A 10,616-nucleotide genomic window follows, 5' to 3' on the forward strand; every position below is an offset into this window, starting at 1 on the left:
CAAAGGCTACAGATTTGTGGTCATTTTGGATAAACTGTGGAAAAATGGTGTTAACCTCCACGATTTTTAGTCCTTAAATTTGTAGAAACTTTTGTCGGGTGACCTTGGTTAGAGTAGTCGAACTGTAAAGCATATTTTGTCTTTTTGAGTGAACAGTTGGGGGCTAATTTTCAAATTTTCGAACTTTTCCTCTCGGAAATTTCCGTTCCATTCTATTTCGCTCCGGAACTTTCGGTTGAGTAGTTCGCATTTCGGAAATTCGACACGGAACAATTGGACGATATTCTGGGAACTTTTCAAGGATATTACCGGTAGTTTGGTTCTAATGGAAAGTACCTTTTGTGTTCGTTATGTAGCGCACTACGAATTTTTACAATAACTGCAAGAATTATCGCGCGCTCATTGGCTAATTTTCATTGTCAATAAGCGGACAGACACATGAATTTATCATTTATGCGATGCGTCAACGAGCGAGAGCGGACAATTTCTTATTGTAAAAAAACAACTTTTTGCCAGTTTTTCATGCGTCTGTCCTGTTATTGACACTCTGCGGATCCACAGCTACTTTGATAATGTTATGACGAAATTCATGATCAATAACAGGACAGACGCATGAAAAACTGGTGTCAATTTGTTAAATATACATGTCCGCGTCCGGCTACTCACATGTCACGCTTTTGTTACTCGCGTGGTACACATCTTTGACAGCTGTTTGGTTGTTTGTAAAACGCTTATGAAAGGAAGAATTTCAGTGGGGTAGCTAGGGGGCGTCCGCGGGTGCCCGTGATCTCCCTTTTGTAAGCCATTTTTTAAGCAAACAGCCTACAACAGGTGGCGAAAACGACATGACAGTCTGGTGAATACTCTCACTTTGACACAGTGTGACCCCCCTTTGAAAAATCCTGGCAACGCCCCTGAATTTATACCTCTGTTTTCCTTCATTTTCACGTCTTGGAGTTCTTGCGCGCGTAATCTCACCTAGCTCTGTCTCGATTGTGCTCGGCAACTTTTGAGCAACGTTTTGGCGTTTGGAGCAACTTTTTGCGGTTCTAGCAACCTCGAAAAAGTATTGTCTTTTGAGCAAAATATAGGTCTGGAGCACATATCAAGCACGAAAGAGTCAACAATTTTATTAAAAAAAAACTTTACTCTATGCGAATTTCTTGAATGTTTATCAGACTTTTGAAGTTTGAACACATAACCTATCACTTGACAACGTTCGGCAAGACGTCAAATGGATGTTCTGTTTTGTCCCATTAGACGCTTAAGAGTATCGTTAAATTTCGCCCATATTTACGATCAACTTTTAAGCCATTTTTCTTCACCGATGTTAACAATTATTGTGAAGAGCGAAAAATAAGGCTTTTAATCAACGCTTATATAAAAATCAGTTAAGAAATTCAGGCAGCAACTTTTTGTATTTTTGGCAATTTTTCAGCAACGTTCGGCATTCCAGTGAAAACCTTTCCAGGGCCGGGTTGTTCGAAAGCCGGTTAACGCTAACCCACGATTAAAAGTTAGCCGAAGAATTAATTTTTCTTTTATAAAAATGCTTGTTAGTGCTTATGTCTTGTGTATTTAGTTTATTTAACTTCGCCTAACAAAAATACTAACTTATATACAGCAAAATTCATTAGGCAGGGAGACCACTACAGGGTAGCCACTACAGGGTAGCCAATCACAGTGGATCCCAGGGTACTGATAAGAATTAAACTTAAGCTACTCACATATAAACAAGAACAACCAAAAGGAAACAAAAAAGTTCAAATTGCTAGCAACAGCACGACGGCAGGCTCGCTATATTGCACCTGGGACAGATTATTCTCCAGGTTTGTCAACGTCGTACAAATCTAGAGTCCTATTGTAATATTGAAGAAGTAAACGTTTAAATGAGGCTAAAGAGATGTGACTTGTGAGGTGTGAGATGTGAGATGTGAGATGTGACTAGGTAACTCAGTGGGCAGAACATTCCATGTGTGGCACGCGCGTATGAAAAATGATCGTTGATAAGTAACAGTTCTATTTCGCTTAGGAATATAAGTAATAGCATTGCTCAGTCAATGACCTTGTAAATCTCGTTGATTGTCTAGTTACAGGTAAAGCTTCGCTATCTTTGAAAACTATAAGTTGTTTACAACTTTGATAATTGTAGTTTGATATTTTTCAAATTCAAAACTGTAGTACAAACAAATTAAACAGATCAATAATAATTAAGGCTTTCTTGAAGTGTCGATGTATAGTATTTACTACTAATGGGGGACACAACAGAAAAAAAGTTAAAATTATTTACAATTAAATAAGTAAAAAAAAAAAAAAGAAGAAGTCTATATACAATCAATCTGCAAAAATGTATGTATAAGTATAAATAGTACATCAAAATTCTCGCTGACCCTGAGTTGACTGAACCAGGCTTTGAAAAACCCGGCCCAGCATTTTACGAGCACAATCGGGAAAGGCCCACTCTCACCAGTTGAACGTAAATCCAGCATGGAGACCCACTCTCACCTCGTCTTTTCTTATTAGAATTATACATTCTGGCATGCAGTATTTGACAAAATAACAAGATTCATCAGTGGTATTCAAATTGAGTGTTATGTGGTTAAAGTGACACATTTTGCAGATGATTTGACCTGTTTTCTCAGTAACAGATCCTCATATGATTGTTTACGAGATTGCCTCAGTAAATTCTCAGAATGTTCCGGTCTTAAAGTAAATGAGGAGGAGATTGAATTTTTTAGTTTAGGCACAAGGAATTCAGAGCATGAAAGGCTCCCTCATGAGTTTAAAACTTCTATTAAAATTCTTGGTGTACACTTAAGCGTTGATTACAGACTTAAAACATTTTTACTTATTCTCAAAGCAAGCCAATCTTTTTTTGTTTGTTTAGTTTTTACATAGTAATTAATTATTGTAAAGAACCCTTGATCCTAAATTATTATTATTTTTTGTAAGAGCATTGAGATTTTTGATGTAATGCGCTAGGAAAAAATTATCATCGTCATCATTATTAGTTATTATTATTTTTTTTTTATTATGTTTTTTTTAATTATAACAACGTAAGGAGAAAGAAAGCCAACTTCGATTCTGTCCTGAAATCCATCAAAAAGGTATTGAATATGTGGACGTTGAGGGACCTGACGCTCATTTGTAGAATTCAGTTAGTGAAATCATTCGCCATACCCAAAATTATGTCCAAAGCATTAGTGTCCAGTGAACTCATTATCAAAGAAGTTAATTTAAAACTTTATTCGTTTATCTGTAAGAGCAAGGACAAGGTCAAACGTTCAGCTTTAATAAATGATAATGAAGATGGCGGTTTAAAAATGCAGGATCTTGAATCTATGATCTCTGCTCAAATAATCATGTGTGTAAAGAAATACGTTGAGAATCACGAAAGTCCCTGGATGTATGTTTTGGATTTTTATCTCAAGAAGGAGGGTGGGAAAATTTTTGTTACAATACAATTTTGATAGTCGGACATTATCCATGATTCTACCTGTCTTCTACAGAGAGTGTTTGCAAGCCTGGTCTTCTATGACTAATTACGACTCGTCATCTTATGAAGGGATAAATGAATCAGATTATCTCGAACAACAAGTATATTTTAAGTGGGGGGAAATCCAGTTTTCAGCCGTTTTCTATAAGTTGTTGAGCTGGTTTCTAAGGACGGTATTTTTCTCAAAGGTGACAAAATTCTGAATTCCATTTTTTCCTCTTGTTACTCCTTTGCCCTAATGGGTGTTTTCGATGCTATCCCAAAGGAGTGGCGTTCTACAGTTAAAATAAAACCCATATTGTGCTCCCTCTTCTATGGATCAAACTTGTTTTGAATTAATAATTGCGGACAAAATGATCGACCTTGCTAATGTTACACCTAAATTGGTCTACAACGAATTTGGCTCGTTGAAGCAACTGGGTCCTGCCACTGCCGGCGAAGGCTAAAATTTTGAGTACTTTACCTAAATCTTTTCATTGACTAGCAAAAGCTGTATTCTTTAGCTTTTGAAACTAAGTTAGATACCAAACTAAGAGAATTCCAGGACAAAATGTTTTCACTAATAAAGAACTTCAGCCGTTCAAAATGGTGGGATCCCTTTTATGTAGCTTTGTAAGTTTTGTTTTCTTTTTCGTTGTGGTATATGAGTGCAATGTAGTTGTGTAGTATTATTTGTTTGTTTGTTTCTATACTGTATTGTAATTTTTTTTTATTGTACTGTATTGTAATTATGTTTGTAATGGCAAAAGCAAATAAAAAATATTAAAAAAAGTAATAGTACAGAAATTTAGCATGGAATCACGTGGCCAGAACCAGATGCCATCTTTGAGGTTTAAACGTTAAGAGGTAGGTTTTCATTTAGTCATTTACCGCCAGCTTAATTGCCTTGAATTTTATTTTAATTTATGCCTCGTACAAATGCTGAAATCGAATAAAGTAATCCGTTTTCTAAAAATTGGTTATATTTTTTAGCCAAATAAGCAATTAACCAGTCTTTTGTTGGTGTTTCTAGAAAGGCGGCTGATCCTAAGTGAAAACCCAATATGGCGGCGGCTTAAGTCCAATCAGTGTATTTTATGATGCTTTATTGCTTCAGAAATCTACACATGCTAAAACACGTATTATTATTATTATTATTATTATTATTATTTTTTTTTTTTTTTTTTTTTTTTTTTTAGCAAAATTAGCGTAATTTTGAAAATTTCCAATGTAATGGCAGGATGATTTCCATTCGCCCCAATTTACTCCAATCAAGAGAAAATAATCTCTTGCTCCAATGTAAATCGACTAACGTCCGAACGGCGAACGACGAACGGCAAACGTCCAACTTCAAACTGCAGTTAGACGTTTGTGGTGAACGTGGATCTAAATATCGGCTGGATTTCCTCCACTTTCTTGGTTCCGGCCGCGTTCCTTTCTCGGAACAGCGGCTGGTAATCGATCCTAGAGTCTAAAGGTCTCTTATGTCATGTTTAACCTCTCTAGTGTGAGTGTGCGGATGACGTCACGTAAGTGATCAAATGGCTTCTAATCCGTACAGCGCTCCGTAATAATTAAGCAGAAAAGATCCCCGAGTACACAAAATCCAGGTACATTAAAGAAGCGTACAGCGATCTTTATAGATCAACTCCTTGTGCTAGTGAACTAATAAAGAAAAGAATGGTTTTTATTTTCGTGAGATGAATTGCCGATACTTTTGACACGGTGCATTGTATTGATACGATCTCTTCCATGAAAATTATGTCTTAAATGTTTTAACTGTGGTTGAAAACCTCTGCCATTACTTCCAAATTAAACCTATAAGTAAAAATTAAACAGCGAATTCATATCCCGTTATACAGGTTCAGAAACTGAAATTACCATCCTTGATCAATTGATCAACCCAGTTCGGATTGGTTATAAGCGTTTTCCTGGTTTCAAAATACAGTCCATCGGATTCTATAACACAAAATTCCTGGTTTGAGTTTCTGGGAATTTCCATTGACGAATGGATCAGTATTTCCGGAATTTCCGAGAAAAAGATCAACCCAGTTCGTGGCTGATTTTCCGGGAATTCGGATAACTTTCGAGAAAGGTTTAGAGACGTTTCTCGGAATTAAATGACCGGCTTTGAAAAGATTCTATGGATTTCTGAAGCAAAAATAATAACAATTACCAGAGTAAAAAGTTGTATTCTTATTTCCCAGTGTGAACAATTCAATTATTTAAGTTACTGTGTGATTATGCTGGCATTTCTTCTAGAAAAAAACATACAGTCGGCGAAGAAACACGCTGAAGTAAGTAAATAAGTTTAACGACGCTGTATTGACATCAAGCTTTCGATTTCAATCATGCAAAACTAGACAAGTTAGACTGAAAGAAGCTCTTGAGTCAGAAACCATACAGTTTAAACATACATACACCTACGACTGACGGAAAAAACAATGCTGCATCCTGTGTTCAAACTCAAACGCCTGGCAATTTCATAGAATCTGTCTAAATGGTTCTGCCCAGACCGTTTACAAACTCTTGTTATTCACAACTGCTGTCTTACCGTACATTATCGTTTTCTCTTTTTGGACAATACTTCCTTATATCGCAGTGAGCCATAGCTTAAATGGTTCAGTCGATCATCGACAGCCAACAGATCAGCCAACGCTAAAATCAAAACGCCCGTATGGTTGCAAGAGCTACCTTCGCGAATTTGAGTAAAATATGTGTTCTACGGCTTTTTCCGGACCGAAAAGAGAATTCTTTAAATAAGCTGGCTCTTCGATTTTAGACCATAATGTACAGAAAGACTCGAGATATTCCCGGAAAACCATTGCCTTTCGCTGTCTGCTTTTAAGAAGATGGGCTGACATATGCTGCCAAAGTGGCCCTCCAACATGGGCTGTGATTGAGGTCTCGTGATTGCACAGACACCGATGTATTATTTGTAGCGTGAATGGCATCATGGAAATGCGCACGACTTTATCACGCGCTAGTCTTAAGGTCAGGCTGTTATTGCCCTAAAAAGGACAAAGTAAACATTTGAGACGCGTCTGGTGATACGACTTCGTCCAATAGAAAACGACGTCTTAGAACAATGAATTTCCGACACTTAATATCTCGCTCTCGGGCAGAAGTTTCGATCTTGAGTCTTCTTCTTGCCCATCACCGATTCGCTACACAGGAGGTTTCCAAGAAGTGTTCACCATGGAGAAAGTTTACTTCAAATTGTTTGTTTTCTGTGCAACCATTTCCCTTGGTAAGACATTTTTCCCTTCACGACTTTCTTTCCACTAATTCTTTAAATTGTTTAATTATGAGTTCGAGATTCTCAGATTGCGAACATGAAGGGCATTCCTGCAACTGTACAACTAGTCGCTGCGAACTCCTCAGTTACTTTTCTACCTGCTTTTGTAAACAAGGTACACCATACACATATTCCATCGCTGGAGCAAAAACGATAAACTGTTTAGTTTGAAGTTTTCAGCTCGGAAGCTCGTGAGTAGCACATGTAAGCATTTGTTACAACGAATGATAAATATAACTGAGCGATTGAGTTTTCAGTTCGGAAAGTGCTGGTTGACTAAGCTATCAAAGTAGAAATTTGCTTTACTGACGGATTGGTTATAAGCGTTTCCCTGGTTTCAAAATACAGTCCATCGGATGCTATAAAAAAAAAAATCCTGGTTTGAGTTTCTGGGAATTTCCATTGACGAATGGATCAGTATTTCCGGAATTTCCGAGAAAAAGAACATATAACTTTTCGCCGCACTGACGAGGTGCGTATAGAGTTGCTTTCACAAATGAAATTCGTCTGTTATCAAGATTGGAACCTTGCTGTTGCCTTAGTGTAGTTCGCTCATTGGTTTCATTTGCCCATGCTACGATATTCTTCCATTTTGATAGTTTATGTCCCTCTGTAATAACCTTTCAGGTAGCAAATCACAGCGCGCGATTTGATTCATCTTATCCACTTGCATAGTAAGCTACACTGACCCGGAAAAACATAATACATTGTCTAAAAACCGTCATCTAACGATGAGTTGTTGTATGATTCCAGCATATTCGTTCATGTGTTACAAATGTGGTCCAATTAAAGAAGATCAAGAGTACTCCGCGGATCAGTGCGAAAAAGATCAGATAAAGGTCAACTGCACCGGCGACGACAACACTTGTTTCAAGTTCCATGACGAGAGTACCGATGGTATTGTACAGGAAGCGAGAGGATGTATGGAAAAAAGCTATTGCGAAGAGGCGAAGGAAATATGCTCAGATAAAGACAAGATGAAAAAGGCCAAGGTAAAAGAGTGCCAAGCTGCTTGCTGCGTCAGCACTGGAGACACACCCTGCAACGGCGCCTCCATCGCCTCCAACAGCGTGATGACCATGATGATGGTAGCAGCGTTGGGCAGTTTAAAGCTGTTCTAAACACACAATCCACACACAGGCAGTAGTCAACCTTTCTGGTTAGCTGTATCGACTCCGTCTGCCTTTAATTTGTTTTTAGTGAGTAACATTGATTTGATAAAGGCTGGCAGAAATATTTACCTCGTGTATCTAATGGGTATCAAAAAAAGAATCAGTTGTGTTATCGATATTTTTTAGACGTTCTAATATAGATCATGAACTTTGATCATTGGAGTACCTACCTTGTATGCAGTATACCTAGAGCTTAGTACTGTAGATTGCATTGAACTTTTAGTGGCATTTTAGCACTATTTTGGGTTCAAAACTGCGCTTAATAAATGTTTGTCAACTTTGTAAGAAGTTAATATGTTATTTGATGACTCTAATTATTTTAAAAAAATTTTATTTCCACCCTTAGTCTACGCTTAGTCTACGCAAAGTAGACTCATGATTTACTTGACGCAACCTTGCCATTGTCACAATCAGCTCAAAACATTGTGAGCCATACCAAATCTCAGGCCAAAATGGTGAAATCGCAGAATATAATTATCGGAAAAAAAATTGTCCGAGGGTAAGTTTGCGCTGTGATTTACTTAAAAGAGAGACTACCTCACATTGGGCAAACTAATTCTAAGATGCAGCAATTCTAGCGGTCGAAACAACCCTAATTACATATCAGCAGTCTAGTCGATCTGTAACGATTTCGTGGAAGTCCGAAGGCGATTTCTTTTCCTATAGACATATGTATTTTTTGCGCCCACAAAGCTTGCGGCAGTTTTCGTTACAAAATCACCATTCTGCGATGTTTATGCCGACGGCAACACCGAGGGACGATAGAGTGACTGTGGGATGGAATGAGTATATATCCCGTCTTCTTCAGAGATTCGTAATGAAAGGAGGTTTTGTTCTTTAAACAGAAAAATGTGTCAGCATTTTCTAGGAATGAAAGGGAGCTAACAAAAGAAAACAGTTTTAACTCTTTAACCTTTTCCTATGAAAGTGCCCAGCCTGCCAATCATCCGAAATCCCAACGGGCAACCAATGGGTATTTTTGATTGGTTAATTAACCAAGGCGTCACTGAATCGATATCAGTGACCTTTGCAAACCTCTACACGTACCGAGTAACACCTCTCTCCTCCGCAGGCATGGCACTCCGCAGAGGTTCGAAACGTTTTTTATAGAAATCTGTGAGCCGTGCGAGGTAACTGCTGGCGCAAAGCCTGGTAGCCGTAATTCAAGACAGGTACAAGTTTTTAACTGACGATTTTCCGTGAATAAAAGTAAGAACAATTATTCGTAATTGCTTCCGATGTTGTCTTGGACATCACTTTCGTGATCGCTGGCTAAAGCTCAAGAGTTATACCCACAAAGTTACTTCTTACAAGATTTGTCTTAGTTCTCATAATGCTTGGCTTCCCGATGCAAACTTGACACCAGGTCTCTCTCCATCTCGCCCGGTCGGTGCAACATGGCCGCCAGTAATTTCGTGACGTCATCCAGAGGCGCAACCTCGTTTCCTCGAGAAAGTACCCTGGTTGCGGCTGGTCACGTGTCTGCCAGATTTTAGCAGATTCCAGAGATGTGATTGAAGGGAGGGGCTGGAAAGTTAAAGTTTGTCTCAGCACTGAGCTTGCCTACTGAGCCCAGCAGTTAGTGGAATTTGTAACCCTCCCGTTGTGGATCGGCAGAAATCACAGCGAAGGCATTGACACATTCGATATAGGAGTTCAGTGCGTTCAGCGTTCGGCCGTTAGCTCTACATTTAGCTGAATTTTCCCCGTCGATAGTTGGACGGTCTTTGGAATTTGTGGCAGTGAAAAAATTTGGTAAAGAACTTGGAAATGACGACCACCACAACAAATGGACCGCGCGGTTAATTTAATTTTATTTTTCATTCGGCAAAATCACAACGAGGGTATTTACTCGTTCCGTTAGAGTTAAAAACTGTTAAATACGTCGTATGTTCGCCTACAATGGTAGTTTTGAATTTGATTGAAGTACTCTCATCGACAGTTTGACGGTCATTCCATTCTCTTGCGGCGAAAAAATTTTACCAAGAACTTGACATCAACAACGTCTGCGCGCTGACTATCAAAGCTTAACGCCCGGTTCAAACGTCGAACTTTACATGTGCCGAACCTAACAGCCCCAATTAAGTACATGACGAGATCGACGTTTGAATCAATTAGGTTCAACAGATGTTATTTTGGTCGACCCGGGAATTAAGTTCGACATGGCCAGTCGGTCAGTTCGACTACGAAGCGACTCCGATTCAAACGTCGAATTTTTCATGTACCGAACCTAATGCATACATTACAAATACATTAAATAAATTAATTTTTACCCAGAGATCTGTACGTTTCCTATTTTTGTCATGCGCACACACCTTGTTTTGATCATTTGGAACAAAATAGCGGGAAGAGCGGGACGATATGTGTTCCTATTGCTTCGAGAGCACGAAATATACTTGCCTAATTTGCATAAACCACTTCTGCATGCGGTGTTCCGTATTTCAAAACGATGAGACTGTAGCGGGTTGGAAAGTAGCCAGTTCGGTGGCGTACTGCAAGTCATGTTTTTGAGAGAAAATGACAAAACAAACGAGTCTTGAAGAAACCGATGACAGGAACGAACTGGACGAGGAATTGCGATGTTCCTTTGGGAATAAGCCATACTATCAGGCAAACCAAATTTAAAAATCGTCTTCGGTTGTTTAATGCTGATTGCATCTGGGTCGCCTTC

General features: G+C 38.6%; 1 protein-coding gene across 1 annotated transcript; it reads left to right on the forward strand.

Moving 5' to 3' along the window:
* The first annotated feature begins 6,601 nt into the window (after positions 1-6,601).
* LOC145479367 (uncharacterized) lies at positions 6,602-8,237 on the forward strand. The gene is made up of 2 exons (XM_081457710.1): positions 6,602-6,725; positions 7,527-8,237. The coding sequence occupies exons 1-2, from the start codon at positions 6,674-6,676 to the stop codon at positions 7,892-7,894; spliced, it is 420 nt and encodes a 139-aa protein (XP_081313836.1). The 5' UTR covers positions 6,602-6,673; the 3' UTR covers positions 7,895-8,237.
* Positions 8,238-10,616: the final 2,379 nt, after the last annotated feature.

Source organism: Orbicella franksi, chromosome 2 (assembly GCF_964199315.1).
Source record: "Orbicella franksi chromosome 2, jaOrbFran1.1, whole genome shotgun sequence".
NCBI lineage: Eukaryota > Metazoa > Cnidaria > Anthozoa > Scleractinia > Merulinidae > Orbicella > Orbicella franksi.

Bases quoted from the DNA above. Each gene is read 5' to 3' on its own strand.
- LOC145479367 (XM_081457710.1), top strand. From the start codon at position 6,674: ATGGAGAAAGTTTACTTCAAATTGTTTGTTTTCTGTGCAACCATTTCC. The intron at 6,726-7,526 runs GTAAGACATTTT...GTATGATTCCAG, and splicing joins CTGTGCAACCATTTCCCTTG to CATATTCGTTCATGTGTTAC.